This window comes from Leptodactylus fuscus, chromosome 9, assembly GCF_031893055.1.
Source record: "Leptodactylus fuscus isolate aLepFus1 chromosome 9, aLepFus1.hap2, whole genome shotgun sequence".
Lineage (NCBI taxonomy): Eukaryota > Metazoa > Chordata > Amphibia > Anura > Leptodactylidae > Leptodactylus > Leptodactylus fuscus.
The window spans coordinates 76421091-76442876 of NC_134273.1; the positions used below are offsets into that span (position 1 = coordinate 76421091).

Sequence of the window (21786 nt, forward strand, 5' to 3'; positions counted from 1 at the left end):
AAAAGAAAAAGGTAAATGAATGAGGAATAATATATGACTACTGCAAAAAACATGATCACTTACTGTAAATGAGAGAAATGAAGAAAATAAGGTTCCTTCATCATATCTGGAAAGTTTAGACAGGACTCCCTCAAGAATTGTCACAAACTAGGACAAAGGAAATACAGGAATATCAGTGGGAATTACCGGGAAGAATTTTCCAAAACACATCTAATATTTTTACATTAATTGATATAATATGATAAAAATCTAGCTGGAAATAAAATATCAAATATTAGTCATATCTATCTATCTATCTATCTATCTATCTATCTATCTATCTATCTATCTCTCTATCTATCTCTCTATCTATCTCCTATCTATCTATCTATCTATCTATCTCTCTATCTATCTCCTATCTATCATCTATCTATCTATCTATCTATCTATCTATCTCTCTATCTATCTCTCTATCTATCTCCTATCTATCTATCTATCTATCTATCTATCTCTCTATCTATCTCCTATCTATCATCTATCTATCTATCTATCTATCTATCTATCTATCTATCTGTCTGTCTGTCTGTCTGTCTGTCTGTCTATCTATCTATCTCATATCTATCTATCTATCTATCTATCTATCATCTATCTGTCTATCTATCTATCTATCTATCTATCAACTATCTATCATCTATCTATCTATCTATCTATCTATCATCTATCTATCTATTTATCTATCATCTATATCTATCTATTTATCATCTATCTATCTATCTATCAACTATCTATCATCTATCTATCTATCTATCTATCTATCTATCTTCTATCTATCTATCTATCTATCAATTATCTATCTATCTATCTATCTATCTATCTATCTATCTATCATCTATCTATTTATCTATAATCTATATATCTATCTATTTATCATCTATCTATCTATCTATCTATCTATCTATCAACTATCTATCATCTATCTATCTATCTATCTATCTATCTATCTATCTCCTATCTATCTATCTATCTATCTATCTATCTATCTATCTATCTATCTCCTATCTATCTATCTATCTATCTATCTATCTATCTCCTATCTATCTATCTATCTATCTATCTATCTATCATCTATTTATTTAAATCTCTTACTACGATGAGTTAAAATATTTTCAAAAATAATAATATAAATGGGTTAAAAAAGAATTTTAAAAAATTTATCCCAGAATCCGATAACTTTGTCAACGAACAAATACAAGATTAGTAAGAGATGATTTCTTAAGAATTAACTATTATACATAAAATTACTTGCTGCATAATGTAAGGCCTAGTAATAACAAAAGAAGTAGTACACTGCGGTTATCGATGGTGAATATATTATTATATTTTTTTGGACTCATTTTACAGTTGGTCATGTACAATATCTAACATACGTCAATAAGGATCTCTGCAATAATGTATATAAGATATATATAGATAGATCTATATATAATATAATATATACTAGACTTCATATAGAAGGTATATATGTACATGTGGTTAAAGAATATCACAATTATTTTATTGTACATAAGGATAAAAAGATATTTGCAGAAATTGACAAACAAGTCTATTATAAGACAACTAAAGCTCCCCATGTAAGGCATCAACGGAAAATACCACTGGTCAAGTGTGGGAGGGTGGAGGGGGGATATATACTTTTTAATGTAGGTGGAAATTGTATTCCCCATAAAGCTTAATAATAAAATTCTCAAAAAATTCTTTACATGTAAATGCAAAAATGATCCAGTTGTTGAAGGTTTAGGATATGCCCTGAAAGCTATAGCCGACCACACCGGCTTTTTATAATATGGAAAATCTGTAGCAATTTACTACTAAATATACAAAGTTTGGATGACATTATAGTCTTAGGCCTCATTAACACGGCCATGTGAATTTTGGTCTATAACACAGTTTACAATATGGCTGCTTAATACCGAATGAGGTGCCATAGGATGTAAAACTGCTGCTAGAGGGGATAACGTAGGTCTGGCAATGACGCCACATATAAAAATACTGTAAATGGGGGTAAGCGTGGCCCAAGTGTAATGTCTTATCATCATAATGGAGATCCACATGACGCAGACCCCTAACATGGTCCCATTCATGAGGCCTTGGTGTTCCATTATTTAGTATTATTTATTCAGAGATTAATACAACAGTTAATTGTCCCTTTATATTGTTATTAATATTCTTATTATTGGTGACATTGATAGCTATGTATAGAAGCAGATGTATTATATATCACGTAAGATTTGTCGTGAGAATCTCATCAGACTTTGTGATTAAAAAACGTAGGAGAAACTTTTTAAAAGTAAATACATTTTTAAAAATTTAAGAACATGAAATAAACATTATTTTCCATCTAACTATTGTAACTAAGTTTAGTTTCTTTCATTTGGAAAAATAAAATGATATCATTGTTTGTATTTTATATAACATTTATGTGGAGGCATCAAAATCTTGCAAATGGTAGGGGCAACACGGTGGCTCAGTGGTTAGCATTGCAGTGCTGTTGTCCTGGGTTCGTATCCTGCCAGGAACAACATCTGCAAGGAGTTTGGATGTTCTCTCCGTGTTTGCATGGATTCCCTCCCATACAACAAAGACATTCTGATAGGAAAAAATGTACATTGTGACTCGCAATCTTCAAAAAGAAAAAAAAAATCTTGCAACATAGACACAACTGTGTACGGGTCAATGAAAATTAGATCAGTATATCATCCTTGGTTTTTGCTGACCCATGCATTGAAATGAATGGACTAAGCTGCAAATATGGACAGGCATAGGATCTTTATTCCATATTTTACATGGGCTCATAAAAATGAATGGGTTTAATGGGGCCACACGGTGGCTCAGTGGTTAGCACTGCAGCCTTGCTGGAGTCCTGAGTTCAAATTCTGCCAAGGACAACATCTGCAAGGAGTTTGTATGTTCTCCCTGTGTTTGTGTGGATTTCCTCCCATACTACAAAGACATACTGATAGGGAAAAATGTACATTGTGAGCCCTATATGGAGCTCACAATCTATGGTTGTGTGCATGGAGCCTTAGGCCTTCTAAAGGGTATATCTGACCCTGCTAAGAATAAATATACATGGGGACATGGGGTCTTCATAAAATTTCTGCAGTTCTTCTTTAACACTATGTATGATGTATATATATATATATATATAGAGAGAGAGAGAGAGAGAGAGAGACTAGTCATATTCTTAGGGCCCATTCACACGGACACAGAGGGAGCGAATTATGGCATGTAATCCATGTCATAATCCGCCCCCTCACACTGGTGGTCTATGGAGACCGCCAGGCTGCTTTTTTCCCTGAGCAGCATGCTTCCACTCATGGAAAAAAGAAGCAGGCTGCACTTTCTTCAGGCGGATTCCGCGGCTCGGTGAGCTGCAGCGTCCGCCTGGTGGCAGCAACCTCCGTGGTTATCCCATTCATTTGAGCCGACTCCGGGGGGGAAGAAGCCGCGACCGCGACAGTTGTGGCAGGCAGGTTTTGACCCGAGAGTGAAGCGGCTCCCCGCGTCACTCTTGGTGCCAAAATCCGCCCCACTGTGAACTTAGCTTTAGGCACAACCAAATACCTGCCCTAACCGTTTCCAACGAAAGCATAAAAGGGTGGAAACTTTTTGAAGATCCCCCCATAAAATTTTACATGTCTTTACAATATATAGTAAAAAAAATTATAAAAAAGAAAAATCAAGTTAATATATTAAAAAATAAAAAGATAAAATAACTATCCCAGTCGGTAGAGTCCTTATCGTCCTGCAACATACTGTACGTGTTCTAGACAGGTCACGAGACATGAGAAAGAATTTACCTTCGCCACTAAAAGTGTAATCATTTCTTTAACTGTTTCTTCAATTAGCTCATCAATTTTTGAATGGTACTGGTGCTAAAAAAAAAGGAGACAGGAAAAGGCAAAATATTAGAACACTGAATACTCAACGACGCGGGAATCATCAGGCTTTTTTTTGGGTTCTAAAAATTCCAATGTTACTTTTTTTTAAATTTTAAAAGTATCAGCTGTGAAAATAAGCTGCTAATGAAGCTGACTATCCTTTTCGGAGACGCCGCGCACCGTCACGTAAGAATAAATCATTAATGACAAAAACATGACGCTTAATGAGTTTTTAATAAGACGTTTTTTTTGTTTTTTTTTCTTTTTGACTATAATTTGCCCAAAGTACCCTTTCGGAAATGATACCATTTTTTTTTTTTAAAGGATGGATTAATTAAAATATATCTCCGAAACATTCATTTTCACTTGTTTGCATTAATGTCTGTTTAATATGCTAATTAAGTCAAAACAATGAGGATGTTGACAGAAGGGAGGAAAAAAAACTGAAATAAATGCTAATTATACATTGGGGAGTGAGGGGTGACATTACAGTTGAAAATGTTAGACACACTTACCCACTGTTTAGCAAACTTTCAGATGGATGGGAACAGAAATAATGAGGAAGGTGTGGGAGACATAAAACAAAAATCAATGGAGGTAAAACAAAAACGGAACATGAAAAAGCCAACAGAACGGAAATCAAAAGCACATGCGATGGAGATGTGACGCGAACAATAAAAGGAACATATGATGGAAGTGTGATATTGCTTCATGTGTCATATGTAGAGTCCATAACCTCCTACTGAAAGCAGAAGGTGGAAGTTTCACATTTGTGAAATGAAATATAAAGATAAATCGGCGTCATCTGTATAATTCACATTCTATGGACTGCGACCACACCTAGTAGTAACGTGAAAAAATAATAAAGAATGGAAAAATATGGGCTCTTGTATTTGAGTGAGATCGGAGGCACTAGTTCAGACGAGGTTTTTGGGACCGGTACCTGAAGCCGAGGCTGCCTCGGGTTCCGGTTCAAAAGACGGGTAGCCGTGACTGAGTGCCGTTGCACTGCACCGGCATCTATTCGCGCACTCCACTCAGGATTAGGCCCAATGAATGGGCCTAGTCGGGAGGAGGGAATGTCTTCAGGCCGAATCACAAGGTGAAATGGCCTGAAAAATGAGCATCTCGCTTGTGCCGGCTCCCGTAAAAAAGTCCTGAGCAGATCCCATTAATTTCAATAGGAACCGTCATTTTGGTCAGGATTTTGAGGCTGTATCTGCCTCAAAATCTTGACCAAAAAGATGGTCCCTATTGAAATCAATGGGATCCACTCAGGAGTTTTTTCTGGGTTTGTTCCGGCTCCTGGAAAAAGAAGCGACATGCTCATTCTTTCAGGCGGAGTCGCCTCGCGACATGTGAAGACACTCCCTCCCGACTAATCCCATTCATTTGGGCCTAATCTGGAGCGAAGTGCGCAACTGGATGCTGGTGCACTGCACCAGCATCCAGTCGCAGCTACCCGTATTTTGGTCCAGAACCTAAAAAACCTGTGTGAACGTACCCTAATTTAGCATCCTGAGAAAGCAATCACTACAATACTTATGTGCCACCTACTTGTATGGAGAGAAATTTTTTGTGTGAGTGTTGTTTATTGTTTATTGAAACTAGGCCATACAGTAAAGTTGTGCCCGTAGACATGATCTCCAAATCCTTGTATTCCATAGTAACATTTCATAACACAACCACCCGATGTTACACCCATTACAGAAATTAGGAGCCAAGTTATAATTTTGGCTTGTGAGGTGCCGAAGACAACTTTTAAAGTTAAAGTTTAAATTGGTTTGAATGCCACTTGGAAAAATTTCAGAACCTTGAACCTTCCGTACTTCTCTACTCCTGAAAAGCTTGAGACCAAGTTCTCAACCACACCCTATCCTAACAATTAGTAGGGTCACATTTGTGTTGCGAATTCTAAATGTAACTATAGAAAATATAAAAGAATCCATTCCATTTTGGTGGAGTGCTAATATCTCCAGAAAAAGAAGTCTAGCAGGCCATGCACATTAGATTTTTCTTGGCCAAAATGGCCGACTTCATGGCCAACTGATGGCAGACTTACATCTGTCTACAGCAGGTCGGTCATGTTGGATATTTTCAGGGTCGCAAATATCAATGGTCACCCAAAATCTAATATGTATGGCCGATCCTACTCAACAACAAGTAAATTGTGATTAGTGTTAATGCTGGTTTAATATCTCTAGAGCTTGTTGTGTTGAATGTAATGTAACATTATGAGCAAATTAAGCTAACAATTAAAGCTAATTACCCCAACGCATTATAGCTTTTGGGAGTCTGTCGGCTCTCAAGCTTGTTGACTGTTTCTAATGGAACAACATCATAGGCTGTAACCCAAAATCAGTGCAGGTAACACATTGCATTACCAAGTCACTCAGTCTGTTGATGTTTCAGTCCAAGGCTCCGATCCTATAACAGATCAGATCAGAACAACAGTCTTCAATGATGGCAGTGTGAACCCAACTAAACTGTAGTAAACTTAATTTATTGGTCTAGGTTTACTGCAGAATAACCTTGCATTCATGTATATCCCCAAGAACGCGGTTCTTTAATATGGGAGTAATAAGGAAGAAGTGATCAGTTATCAAATAACAAATTCCCGGTAATTTCCATAGGACTAGAGAGGAGCGAACACTATTCGAATCAGCCGTTTCAAATAGCAGGCTCCCATAGAAATGAATGGACGTAACCGGCACGCGGGGGGTTAAACGGCCAGCCGCCGGCAAAGTCTGCATGCCGGCTGCTTCCATTCATTTCTATGGGAGCGTGCTATTCGAAACGGCTGTTTTGAATAGTGTTCGCTCATCTCTACATAGGAACAATTTATTTCAATATTAGACTTAGTAACATCCATATGCAGGTGACTGGGCCTGTTATAGCACCCCAGTCTTCGTAAGCTAACAGGGATGAGATCCAGTGTCTGACACAGTGGAATGGAAGCGTGTAGTGCTGTTTTGGTACTGATGTGACATGATCATAAGGTCGGGGCCCCACATAGCGTTGTAGAGTACCTGCAAAGTGGATGATTCTGGAGGCCGCCTCAGGTTCCGGTCCAAAATACGGGTAGTCGCGACTGGATGCCGATGCAGCTCACCGGTATTCAGTTGCACACTCCGCTCCAGATTAGGCCCAGTGAATGGGCCTAGTCAGGAGGAGGGAGTGTCTTCAGGTGGATTCGGCAGGTAACTGCACCTGAAGAATGAACATGTCCTTTCTTTTTTTCCGGGAGCCGGAACAAACCGCTCCCGGAAAAAAAGAACTGACTGGATCCTATTGATTTCAATGGAACCTTCTTTTTGGTCAGGATTTTGAGGCTGATACGGCCTCAAAATCCTGGCCAAAATACCCCGTGTGAACTCAGCCTTAGCCTACCACTGTTTTTGTTTTTTTGACCAAGTATTTTATTTATTGATTTTTCAATATCACCTATGAAACCAACATACGTTACAAAGTTACATGTAACACTCTATTGAATTCTTCTGTCCCAGAATTGGAACCCCCAATATTCTAAAACCCTAAAAAAACCACTTTATTGTAGAATAAATAATAGTGTCTCAAACATCTTGTCGACCCAATCGAAGCAATACATCGATCGTCTTTTACAAAACGGAAAAGTATTTCCTAAGGGGCAGATACCGCTACCGAAAAACAAAACAAACAAAAAAATCTGCTGTAAACAGGTGACCAACGCGTCCCATTAATTAACCAGTAATGCAGAATTCTCACTTCTTGCGATACGTACGTATGAAAAGTTTATTTTTATGTTCGCTTTTGCAGGCAACCTGTCATGGCTAACTGTGGTGTAAAAAAATGTCAATAATATATTCGAGAAAAACACAATAATTAGGAATTTTCAGAGTTGAAATAATTATAATGATCTAAACAACAGGTGGTAATGCGGCGTGTTTGGAAGTGGCGGTTTGCACGCCATATGAATTAAGGAGAAGAGGAGATCTTTCCCAAGAGCGGAGACGTGTGTATCGGCAAGGATCAGACCTATAGAATGCACCACCTAGGAAATTCCGGAGCTCCAGGCAGCTTTCCCCCGAATGAGCCACATCTCGCTCCCATGTCAAGTACAGCGGGGTTAGCACAAGGCTCACTTGTTAGCTTACAGTTGATAAATTATGGGTTTTAGCAAAATGATAATGACTAGACTTGTGCAAAATAATACAGCGTGAAATGTATTGACAGGCATATCATGCAGATGATTTTCAATTAAATCCTTTCTCCGGGAATTAATGTGAAAAAAAAAAAAATGCAACAGACATCTATTATCTGCGGCTTCGAAGGCGGAACAACTTGGCTACAATCGTAACCCAGAAAATGAAAACAATTTTTGATCTTTGCTTATTTACGTCATTAATGTAATTACGCACTTCTCGATTATTAGCTAAAAAAAAAGGGTAACGGAAAAAAAAATGCGTAAAATGCAGAGAAAATGACAAAGCGATACAAAATATATCGGAATAAATGGTATAGAAATGTATCAAAATGGCCCCAAAAAATTAAAATAAACTATATTTTTATTACTGACAAATTTGCAAGAGAATTAATATACAGTAGTTAAAATTTGAAGCGATATTAATAAAAATAATAGGAGTTTTGATCTAAATCATTGAGTAAAAAATTCATCCTTTTTACACAAAAATACTATAGTATAACAATTCTGGTGCACGATGCCGCAGGCAATAATACACCATATTCAATAAATAATACACAATGGTATATAAAGTTAGAATACAGTATATAATATACTCACACAATACAATGTGTATCACGTCTATAGCTAATATTTACATTTGTAGTTTTCAGTTCAATAACAAATATTGTCATGAAATCTATTCACAAAGATGTTTGAAAAGTGGAAACATTTGTAGTTAAGTTTGCAAAAAGATGATCTAAAACCAGAACAACAGATATATACTGTGTATCTCTATATGTGTCCAGGATGTTTGGTAGTTAAAGCTAGAACAATATGTAACTAGTAATAAAAATGAACCCCGACTGCTTTTGTTTCAATCATCAATTTATCAAGAAGGATTAACTAGATACACTAAAGAAATTGCTTAAAAATCGATTAAGCAAGTAAGAAATTATAAGAAATGATAGTAATAATAGGGAGGAAGGTCACATTTTAAAGAAGTGGTCTCCAAAATAGATAGGATGGATGGATAGATAGATAGATAGATAGATAGATAGATAGATAGATAGATAATAGATGGATAGGAGATAGATAGATAGATAGATAGATAGATAGATAGATGATAGATAGATAGATAGATAGATAGATAGATAGATAGGCGATAGATAGATAGATAGATAGATAGATAGATAGATAGATAGGAGATAGATAGATAGATAGATAGATAGATAGATAGATAGATAATAGATGGATAGATAGATAGATAGATAGATAGATAGATAGATAGATAGATAGGAGATAGATAGATAGATAGGAGATAGATAGATAGGAGATAGATAGATAGATAGGAGATAGATAGATAGATAGATAGGAGATAGATGATAGATAGATAATAGATAGAATAGATGGATAGGTAGAGATAGATAGATAGATAGATAGATAGATAGACTATAAGCATGATAGGTCGACAGATAAATAAAATTAACCCACACACATAGATAGATAGATAGATAGATAGATAGATAGATAGATATAGATATAGATAGATATGAGATAGATAGAGCGATAGATAGACAGACAGATAGATAGATAGATAGATAGATATGAAATGAATAGATAGACGAACAGATATGAGCATGATACGTCAACAGATAAACTAATATTGACACATAGTGTATATACATGAGATGAGAAATAGATAGACAAATATGAGATAGATAGAGATAGATAGATACTATAGTTGATAGATAGATAGATAGATAGATAGATAATAGATAGATAGATAGATAGATAGATAGATAGGTAGATGATAGATAGATAGATAGATAGATAGATAGATAGATAGATAGGTAGATGATAGATAGATAGATAGATAGATAGATAGATAGATAGATAGATAGGTAGATAGATATTAAATCAAGTCTTTATATACATTCCAGAAGTAACGTTCCAGTTCCAGTTCTGGTGTCAGGCTATACTTTGTATCTTGGGGCCATGTTTTGATATTGGTGTAATTCTGATGGTATTAGCAGTATCTGCATCTTCTATTTGGCATCCACAAGTTCTGTGTGACATGTAGGCACTGTGTGTGGGTCACTGAATCACGTCCTGTAGTGATGGTTCATTGATGGCCATTTCCATCATTATAGTCATCCTGTACCATCATACACCCTCTTGTTTCACTGCAGGTTTGGTAACGCTAGTTGATGTTAAGTTTTTTTGTAACAAACATTGCAATGTCTTGAAACACCCTTATATATTTCACAGTGTATTAAAGAGGTTACCCAGATTTCTAAAACTGATGGATCATATTTAGCACGGGTCATCAATGATGGATTGGCTGGGGTATGAGTCTAAGTGTGGAACAGATCTTATTGATTATTACAGAGTCTAGCACTGTCCATACTTTTAGTAATGGTTTTTATGGGTACTGTAGCAATGTCCCATTCACTTGGGAGTCGCATCGCCACTGATTTAACATTGGTATTAGGACATTAAAGGCTTGTGGTTACTTTGATCTTCATGGCATGGTTATTTGAGTCCAGTGACCTGCACCTTCTCCTGCCTACACCTCACCTCTGATGAGATGAACCCCTTATTAGTTGTGTCTATGGCAATTACTTATCCGGATACCCAGAAGAGTACGTTCATGTCGCCCTGCTACTCCTGAATGACAAATCTGACTACTCGAAGGGACGGAGACTGCCAGGGAGGATTTGCTAGAGCATAACTAAACAGATTCATTCATTACATAAGTCAGCTTGTTAAGTGATCCTTTAATTAGAGCCCACAAAAGATACTGAGCAGGTATAGGAGATGCTTGATAACTTGGTCTCACGCTCATAATTATAAAGATCCAGTGTCGGAGCTACACCTAGACTCTATTCAATGTACAGTTCAGTCATGGAGTAAATTCACATATTCTCGAATCGCTTTTTTTGGGGTCATTTTTCGCATGCGGTATATCCCTACCATTAGTTTATAAAAAATAAAAGTTATTTTGTTGTACTGCATCATAAAAAATTCAGATTTCTATTGTAGCTGTACCATATTTCCTAGGACTATTTCATTAATGCTAGGTCCACCTGCACTTGGGTTTTTATTCTTTGGGTCTGCGTGTGAACCCGAAAAATGGAAACCCCATATGCTTAAAAAGCGTTTATCCACCGATTGTACAAGGAACTACTATAATGAGATTCTGCTTCAGTTCCTTGGGTTTCCAGGATACTGCTAAGCACAGGCAAACAGTAAAGATGGCATGTCTATCAATGCAGCTGCCTAAATGTGAGAGTTGGTGGAGGTTTTGCCTCTAGGAACCCCTCTGAACCTGAGAATGAAAGGGGTAGACCATTAAAAGTTAAATATTTTCTGCAAATAAAATTTGCAGAGTGTTAAAGATTTTCTCTTATCATCTTAGTGGTATCAGAATTTTGTCTTCATTAGTTGCAAATGGATATGACCATGAATGAAGGAGCTTTCTAAGGTCTGGAACTTGTCAGACACTGAGCTATGATGTCCTTATTGTGGTCAGGTTATATTCTCATACGTGTAGTGTCCTCCTGATAGCCAGCCATGATGTCCTTATTGTGGTCAGGTTATCTTCTCATACATGTAGTGTCCTCCTGATAACCAGCCATGATGTCCTTATTGTGGTCAGGTTATCTTCTCATACATGTAGTGTCCTCCTGATAGCCAGCCATGATGTCCTTATTGTGGTCGGGTTATCTTCTCATACATGTAGTGTCCTCCTGATAACCAGCCATGATGTCCTTATTGTGGTCAGGTTATCTTCTCATACATGTAGTGTCCTCCTGATAACCAGCCATGATGTCCTTATTGTGGTCAGGTTATCTTCTCATATATGTAGTATCCTCCTGATAACCAGCCATGATGTCCTTATTGTGGTCAGGTTATCTTCTCATACATGTAGTGTCCTCCTGATAACCAGCTATGATGTCCTTATTGTGGTCAGGTTATCTTCTCATACATGTAGTGTCCTCCTGATAACCAGCCATGATGTCCTTATTGTGGTTGGGTTATCTTCTCATACATGTAGTGTCCTCCTGATAACCAGCCATAATGTCCTGTTGTGGTCAGGTTATCTCATATATATAGTGTCCTCCTGATAACCATCCATGATGTCCTTATTGTGGTCAGGTTATCTTCTCATACATGTAGTGTCCTCCTGATAACCAGCCATGATGTCCTTATTGTGTTGGTTTATCTTCTCATATATGTAGTATCCTCCTGATAACCAGCCATGATGTCCTTATTGTGGTCGGGTCATCTTCTCATACATGTAGTGTCCTCCTGATAACCAGCCATGATGTCCTTATTGTGGTCGGGTTATCTTCTCATACCTGTAGTGTCCTCCTGATAACCAGTCATGATGTCCTTATTGTGGTTGGGTTATCTTCTCATACATGTAGTGTCCTTCTGATAACAAGCCATGATGTCCTATTGTGGTCAGGTTATCTTCTCATACATGTAGTGTCCTCCTGGTAACTAATCAAGATGTCCTTATTGTGGTCAAGTTATCTTCTCATACATGTAGTGTCCTCCTGATAACCAACCATGATGTCCTTATTGTGGTCGGTTATCTTCTCATACACGTAGTGTCCTCCTGATAACCGACCATGATATCCTTATTGTTCTGACGCATGTGGTGTCCCTGCTTGATAACCTATCATAGCTGGTTTTCTGACAAGTTCTATATCATAGAAAGTTTCTGCATTCATGGTCATATATATCCACTGACAACCAATCAAAACAAAAGACTGTCACCACGAAGATAGTTACAGAAAGATTGCAAGATTGTTTATCATTTATATTTGGAACTTCCTATAATAACATTAAAATAAAGATTTGTGGGTAGTCCAGTTCCCTAATATAATACATGACATGGCCACAATGAGAAGTTTCTCTTTCCATATGGGGTCATACTTGATAAGACTTTTTAGTGACTTTGCTTCAGCACTAAATAAGAGTTTCTCTTTTCTATGAACCTAAAAACTTTCCAGCGCTCCCATGTAATGAGATGCAAATAATATTCCGAATAATGCAAAACAAATTTTCAGTCTTGTGGGTGATATTAAACAATCTGTTTTCATCAGCTCAATTACGTTGATAAAAGTTATTTCGTCAGTATGTTTTCTCAGGGATTGTAGTAGGTACAAATATAACAAATGTTTAAGCATTTCATTACAGGGAGAGTCTTAATATATGGGTTTAATTATACATTTGGATCTGATTATAATTCCAGCTCGCTGATCGAGCAGCGAGGACAAGCAGAACACTTCATCCAGTACAAATAACTTCTGAGCATTGTGTATATAATATAGAAGAATTAATAGGATTGTCGACCCAACCCCAAATTACTCACTGACTTACAATTCAACCCCATGAGGTCTTCAGTATCTAGGGTTCCCAGACCCAGAGGTCAATTCAACCCCAAGTTACTTGCTAACTTACAATTCAATCCCATGAGGTCTTCAGCATCTAGGGTTCCCAGACCCAGAGGTCAACTCAACCCCATATTACCTGCTCACTTACAATTCAACCCCATGAGGTCTTCAGCAACTTGGGTTCCCAGATCCATAGAACAACTGAACCCCATATTACTTCCTGACTTACAATTCAACCCCATGACATCTTCAGCATCTAGGGTTCCCAGACCCACAGGTCAACGCAACCCCATATTACTAGCTCATTTATAATTCAGCCCCATGAGGTCTTCAGCATCTAGGGTTCCCAGACTCACAGGTCAACTCAACCACATATTACTTGCTCACCTACAATTCAAACCCAGGAGATCTTCAGCATCTAGGGTTCCCAGACCCACAGGTCAACTCAACCCCAAATTACTCACTCACTTACAATTCAACCCCATGAAGTCTTCAGCATCTAGGGTTCCCAGACCCACAGGTCAAATCAACCTTAAAATTGTTCATCTCAGTTACAATTAGAGATGGGTGAATTGGTAAAAAACTGGATTTGACCCATATATTCCAAAAGCTTTGTGTTCGTCCTGAACCCAAATATTTGGGAGTTCTTCATCCGTGAACCAAAAGTGAACTTATTATACTCTGAGGTGTCTGCAGACTACAGAGTATAATTACTTGGATGTCCAGAGGAGGTGTAAAAAACTAAGAAACAATTATACTCACCTTCTTTCCCTTGTTCTGGGCCTCCTCACGGTGTCTTTGTCTCTCTCCAGGTCCTCTTCTAACGTTCTAGTGACGTCATGATGCTCGGTATGCCCTATGTGACCACTAAGGACCAATCACGATGAGCGTAATGCCACCAGAATCCAAGTAGAGGACCCAGAGAGATCTGAAGCCACTGTGAGGAGGCTTTGAAGAGGCGAGGGGGGTGATTATATTATATTATATTATATTATAGTTTGTTATTTTTTTCCTAGGCCCTCTGTCTATTATACTCTAAGGTTTCAAGAGACACCAGGGTATAAGATTTTACCTTCTGAATTTGTTTGACCTGGCACGAATCTTTGGGTTGAACAATCTGAATCTGAAACTAAACAAACATTTAGGGGTTCGCCTATCCTTAGTTATAATCCAACCCCTAAAACCAGCAACAAAGAGGACCTGTCAGGTCATATTCTATAGAAAATAATAAGTGTATTTCACGTTACTATTCAGTCCTGTAGAATAAGTTGGGTTTGATGTCCATATTGAAATATTTGCTTTATTTTATATATGTAATATTTCATAAAAATGTCACATATTGCATGATTTTCATCAGTGACTTTGGTTGACATTGCGCCCCCTGGGCTTCACTCTTGGCAGATAGGAATGGATCAGAACACCAGACTAATTTATAAACCAACAACTTTGAAAGTTGCTTCATAACATAGTTCAGTGTGAGACAGTAACTTATGCACTGATAATTTCCATGTGTTTCATGTGTCTATCAACTCAGCTTTTCTTTAAAAATACCATACCACAGCAACTGTCACTTTCCATAGCACTTATGCTACATTACCTCAGAACGGCTTCGCACAACACATTCGTTAGCCTGATTCCCTGTTAATTTGAGTGACACTTTTCTGCAGTGTGTATATTCCATGTTGCTCGCTAAGACATCTTGGAAACACTGGCTTCAAGGTAATGTAACAATTGGGCGTTCTAGTGCAGGGTAAGGCAGAGCCAGATCTTGGTCTGTACTGGACCTTGAGAATTGTTTTCTCCTTAAAGCCACTCATGGCTTCAGTTTTATGAATGTCGTGACCAATACACTCAATTTATTCAGAGATCTAGAGGAGAGTCTCTGTTTGAATCCCCGAAGTTTCTGACCTCTGACCTTCACAGGAGCATTTCAGCCAGTCGACGCTCAACGCTCAGTCAAGCCGAAGGTAGGCAAAAATTGAGGACCTGAATGGAGACGCTACCCTGAACCCACAGCCGCCTGGACAGATGAGTACAAACAATTTGGTAAGCTCCCTATTAGGTACAAAAAATGCAACAATCCCTTATCTCTGAATTCCCTACCAATATTTTGGCTACTGTATAGATTTGACCTCTTAAAGAGGACCTTTCACCATCACCAACAAGTCCACCTCTTTGCATCAATAGATACTGCTTCACTGATTCTGGCAAAGTTGGAATTTTTTTCTCTAGCCCCCACCACACCCAATTAATCACTGATGTTAATCTTGATCTCTGATGTGCTGACTGGCTCTGTATAGTCATGAGGGCGGTGTCAGGTGGGAGCAGACAAGGGGTGTTATCCTGAGCTCTGATTGGCGCTCTGAAATATATCCCCTTCCTGCCTGACACCACCCTCTTGACAGTACAGAGCTAAAATAGCACATCAGGTACCAAAACTAAATACACTTATTGCTCAAGAATGGTGGGAGCTAGAGAGAAAATCCCAACTGTGCTGGAATTAGTGCTAAGATGATAAGAACTAGAATTGGTGGAGGTGGCGAAAGGTCTTCTTCAACCATGAGCTGTTACCTAAAGAACCACAAGTCATGACTGCTGGGAGTGCGCTTTGTGTTGTCTGCAAAAAGGTTACATTTGGTCTTGACATAGGTCACAAGTAGAGATGAGCAAGTAGTATTCAATCGAATACTACGGTATTCGAAATACTTGTCCTCGATCGAGTACCACTCGCTATTCCAATGTAAAAGTTTGATGCAGAACCAGCATTGATTGGCCGAATGCTATAGAGTCGGCCAATCAACGCTGGTTCTTCTCCTACCTTTAGAAGTCTTCTCCGTGCAGCTTCCCTGCGGCGTCTTCCGGCTCTGAATTCACTCTGCCAGGCATCGGGCCTGGGCAGAGCCGACTGCGCATGTCTGCACTACAAGCGGACATGCGCAGTCGGCTCTGCCCAGGCCCGATTCCTGGCAGAGTGAATTCAGAGCCGGAAGATGCCACGGGGACGCTGCATGGAGAAGACTTCTCGGAGGATCCAGCCCGACCCTCACTCGTGGACTTGGTAAGTGTAATTTGATCGAACGTTGCCTACCCCTGAAATGAGCATTTTCCCCCTATAGATTATAATAGGGTTCGATATTCGATTTGAGTAGTCGAATACTGAGGGGCTACTCGAAACAAATATCGAACCTCGAACATTTTACTGTTCGCTCATCTCTACTACCTATGGAATGATAGGATACTTCCATAGGTAATAATATTATTTTATATATTCAGGGTTCTAATATAAGAATTACACTAGAGACCTGGGGAGTTTCTGTCCAAGACTTCCTGTTCATGTATCTCATCTCGCTTGGAAAAGTGATCAATGTATATTCCTACCACATAATACCGCAAGACGTTCTATTCATCTCAAGTGAGACAAGTGGGATTCTGTGGCAAATAAAGGACAACGACCGATTGTTTGCTAAGAATATACTTCGTCTAATGATACCTTTAATTTTAACTCCTTTAGCTCCAAAAAAAAATCCCCATGGCACCTGTTACAATACAATCATTCCCCAGACTGGAGGAAGGAATTAGAAAGTTGAGAATGCGGTATTGTTTGGATTGTACATAATTACAGCCTTACAAAACGTGTAGAGTTACTATACAACTGGCGCACACAACCGTAAACATTAACAATTTACTGTACGATAGCATCAGTGTATAGCCATGATTCTTTCTTCAAAAGTCACAGGTATGACATATCCAGGAGCCAACTAAATGGCAGACAGAAAAGGCTCAGTATTCTAGAAATCTATAGAGTCTCGGGGATGTAAAGGACAGACGTAGAGTCGACGTATAGAACAGAACAACAAATGACAGGGACAACAATGAGATGTATTGTTGGGTAATTGTATGTCATTGAAACGAGATATAAGATAGGAATCTACAGTTTCTCAATGGTTCAAGTCAACTAAAGATATGACGCTTAGGTCATATGTGGGAGAACAACGCTTTCCTGTTTATTGGGTCATATACTTAAAGAAGACATATTGGGCTGGAGATATCAGTTCTAGTTTCGGCACCAATCTCTGCCCACTCTCTGGCCAAAATACTATGGCTACCTATGGCATAAATGGGCCTATTCTCTAATCCGAGCTTCAACGTACATCAACATTATACCTTGACGTCTTACCCGCACAACAAATAGCAATATACTTTTGATGTATATCAGCCTAATGAAATCATAGAACTATATTATACGTAGAAAATCATATTCCATTTCTCCACCGTTACCTCTTGTCCCATTTCCATACTGCAGAGTTTTGTTGACTGTGCTTTTGCATCAACCATGACATTAAACATGGTACAGATTGACTGAGGCACCCGGAAATCCGTTGATCTGCTGGTTTTCTGCAACTTCACTTCAAATGCAATTCTGGTTCTGTTGAGAAAATGAAGAATTTTTAGATTGGAAGATGATCAATATCAAAAACTTTGAAAAAACTCTACACCTGGAAAAGAAGTCTTATTACTTCATTCTTTCTGGTTACAAAGCAAAAAATAATTCAGTAGTAAACTGTGATGTCAACAATTAGCAAATATCAACTATATGATGGCTTCACTGGTCAGGTGGAGATCACTGATGTCACTCACGACACCACAGAGTTTTTGGTGCAGGGAGACAATCCATTCAGTCGCACTTGGATCCAGAAGAGAAGGGGTTTAAACAAGTATTCTACTTCTAAATGCCCCTTTTAGGACTTATCTCCTCTACTGTCCTACCAGGGACTTTGACATCAACAACTTCACTTCCCTAAACCACCAGAGATGATATCATTAGCCCCTTTACTAATGCAGACCACCAGGGATGCCAGAATTAATCAGATTACTGCCCTAGCTAACAAGGGATGTTACTAGAGATGAGCGAGTAGTATTTGATCGAGTATTTATTCAATCGAATACTACGGTATTCAAAATACTCGTACTCGATTGAGTACCACTCGCTATTCGAATGGAAAAGTTCGATGCAGAACCAGCATTGATTTGCCGAATGCTATACAGTCGGCCAATCAACGCTGGTTCTTCTCCTACCTTTAGAAGTCTTCTCCGTGCAGCTTCCCTGCGGCGTCTTCTGGCTCTGAATTCACTCTGCATTGGGCCTGGGCAGAGCCGACTGCACATGTCCGCTTGTAGTCCGATGCCTGGCAGAGTGAATTCAGAGTCGGAAGATGCCGCGGGGAAGCTGCATGGAGAAGACTGCTCGGAGGATCCAGCCCGACCCTCACTCGTGGACTTGGTAAGTATAATTTGATCGAATGTTGCCTACTTCTGAAACAAGCATTTTCCCCCCATAGACTATAATAGGGTTCGATATTCGATTCGAGTAGTCGAATATTGCGGGGCTACTCAAAACGAATATCGAACCTCGAAAATTTTACTGTTCGCTCATCTCTAGATGTTTCTATTACTGCCATAAATCACCAGGCATTTTACCATGAACCTTTTAACTGCCCTAGATAACCAGAAACGCTACCATTGTCCCCTTTACTACTGTAGACCACTAGAGATGATATTAACCCTTTTACTGCTGTGATTAATCAGTTTACTATACTAGTTTACCACATAGGTTATTTATTACTACCCTAAACCACCAGGGAGACCATAAACGCATTAAATGGGTTGTGCCATTATGGAGACTTATCCCCTATCCATAAGATGGGATAAGAGTCCTATATCTAAGGGCCCAATCATTGGGTTTCCCAAAGATCAGGAGGATGGGGACTTAAAGTATGAATGGAGTGCTAGTATACTTCTGTGACTGGCACTCCATCCCATCAATTCCCGCTGTGCCCTTTGCCTTCTATCAGTTCTTCTTGGTGCACCTAAGGACAGTTTTTGGCAGAACTCGGCAGGGAGGTTGTTCCCGCCATCTTGGAGAACTAAGCACAGCTCTTCTGTGGATGTAGGCTCACTCCAATCCTTCTGTCTCTTCATGTTATCCCAGACAGACTGGATGATGTTGAGATCGGGGTTGTGCTGTAGGAATGATATCATCACTTCCTCCAAAGGGCAAAGGTGGCACCAAATATTGGTTTGAATTTTGTTCACTTACTTTATTATAACTAATTATAATTGACTTTGTAAATAATTGACACTTTGTAGCATTTTCTCCACAATACTATATATGATATATATTATATATATTATACGGTATTTTTTATATGTAAGCATCTATGGAATTAAGCTGTGGACTGAATAAACTGAATAGCGCTACGTATTTTTGGCAAGCACGACTGCAAATAGCTGAATGTGCGCAGGGCTTTTAATCTATTTATTGCCATGTTCTTTTTCTATTGATTATTTCTATTTTTAAAATACAAACATAAATGGAAATGTAATCTAAATCTCAGATCTGCGGAGCACAGGCAGCTTCATTTCAATCGATATCCTAACACTAAACAGGGAAAGAGTCAGGTAAGCAGCTTTGATAGACTGCAGACAGTGCCTGATCTCAGTATGTGCCTGCAGTCTGCTGACAGAGGTGCTACCTTAAAAAGTGCTTTGCTAATTCTGGGCACATACAGCCCTGTGAGCAGCTGGTGGTTTGTGCTTCCTGTGGTGCTCTAATTGCCTCAATGAAGGCTCCATCTGCTCCCTATGACTTCAAAGCAAACTCAGGGTGCAAATGGAATCGATCAAGTGCAAACTGGGCTTTAAGCTTTGGCATGTGGAGAGGGTAGGTGTGCCTGACACTAATGCCACTGTGGGGATTCCCTCTGTGATTAGAAAGTGGCAAGAGCACAAGACCAAGATCTGGTTTCCAAGTCCTTGTGTTGAGTATTGTGCGGGAACAATATCTTCGCAGCGCTGGGGACTGCGTAACACAACAGATCAGTGCAGGGTAATACCACTTGAGTTATGATATATTAAACTGACAATTTACCAAAAGCAAAAACGGTGTCTCGTGCATGAACTTTAAGTGCACATCCTGACATATCTGTTACGTCTTAATGCCTTGGGTGCATCTGCATTTATACAGCGCATGGTCAGCTATCTGCTCCTGGTTTCTGCAAAGTGCCCTCTACAGTCCCTCTGCATGCTAATAATGGGACTAAGACCTCACAAGCCCTTATAAAGAGGATGTCTCAGCTCTTTGGTAAACAATTGCATTCACCATAATGGAACAATCCTGGGTCATTTTTCCTTAGTCACTTGCTAAGCCTTCATGAGCTGGTCTGTTAACTCTACAAGGATGTATCTGTATGTCCTTGCAGATTTTTCAGCTGCATGAGATTGTGTAGGTGTCACTGAGGAAGCAGGGATGGTTTACTACTGTCCCTGCCTTCTTAATTGTTGCATACTATAGGAGCTATAGGAGCTGCCATTAAGTGAAGGTGATCTATCTGGGAGGAGGAGGGGTAGGTGTCAGCCCCCTACCGATCAGGTATTTTTAGCCTATACGGAGGAAAGGCCATCAAAATGTTAAGTCCAGTCAACCCTTTTAAAGGGGTTCTCCGACTTTGTAACATCAATGGCCTATCCATAGAGATCTGACAGCAGTGGTGCATTGTTGTAGTCGAAGGGACTACTCTACAGTAACTATACTCGTAGCTATACTTAGAATGGTGACCAAGAAGCATAGAGACATTACCGGGAGCCAAGATGTCCCAGCTGTACCGGATCTCACCTTTAAGATGTAATATTGTAGGTCTATCCTAAAGATTGGCCATCAGTATTTCATAGGTAGAGAATCCCTTTAAAATAAGCACTGGCTGATCCTTTTCGATTTTGGCCAGGCAATCCGACTAAGATCAAGTAATACAAAAACAAGTACTATGGACTAAATTTTTTCACCAATTGGTACTGCGGGAGAGACGATCCTGCCTACAAGGGCTCATGATATATTAGGGGAGGAGGAGAGATACAGTAGGCATATAAAATGGCCATTATCATCCTAGTAATCTAATATAACATTTTATATTCTACATTTACTTTTCATCACTGCAAATGTTTTTTAGATTCATTTGACTCTTCCATTTCAGTAGACTTTGTTTTTTCACTTTTGTATGTGGTGCAGATATTTTAACTTATGGTCTCTTAGCAATATTCTGTGCCCCTGTTATTACCAGAACACAATACCCTGCAATAAGGCGGCACCAAATTTCTATATTTGAAAATAATTACTTTGCCTTCTTTTGGTACATGGAAGACTATTAATTACTGTAAGAAGATCACAGAGACCATCTGTGTAGAGAGGTGTAAATTTCCCAATTGTTCATTGTTCAGTCACAAATGTTTCCGTATTTAGGGTTTC

The 21786-nt window shown here is 38.8% G+C and overlaps 1 protein-coding gene across 10 annotated transcripts in view; it reads right to left on the reverse strand.

The window, feature by feature from the left end:
* CADPS (calcium dependent secretion activator) overlaps window positions 1-21786 on the reverse strand; it is a 306702-nt gene that overhangs the window by 42477 nt on the left and 242439 nt on the right. For 6 of the 10 annotated variants that reach the window (XM_075287333.1, XM_075287332.1, XM_075287330.1 and 3 more), the window contains 4 exons: window positions 17766-17913; window positions 4436-4450; window positions 3840-3914; window positions 64-147 (listed from right to left, as the gene is read on the reverse strand). In XM_075287333.1, the coding sequence (XP_075143434.1) occupies window positions 64-147; window positions 3840-3914; window positions 4436-4450; window positions 17766-17913 (322 nt within the window). The remainder of the gene's footprint in view (window positions 1-63; window positions 148-3839; window positions 3915-4435; window positions 4451-17765; window positions 17914-21786) is intronic. The other 4 variants (XM_075287331.1, XM_075287329.1, XM_075287335.1 and 1 more) reach the window with 1 other exon arrangement.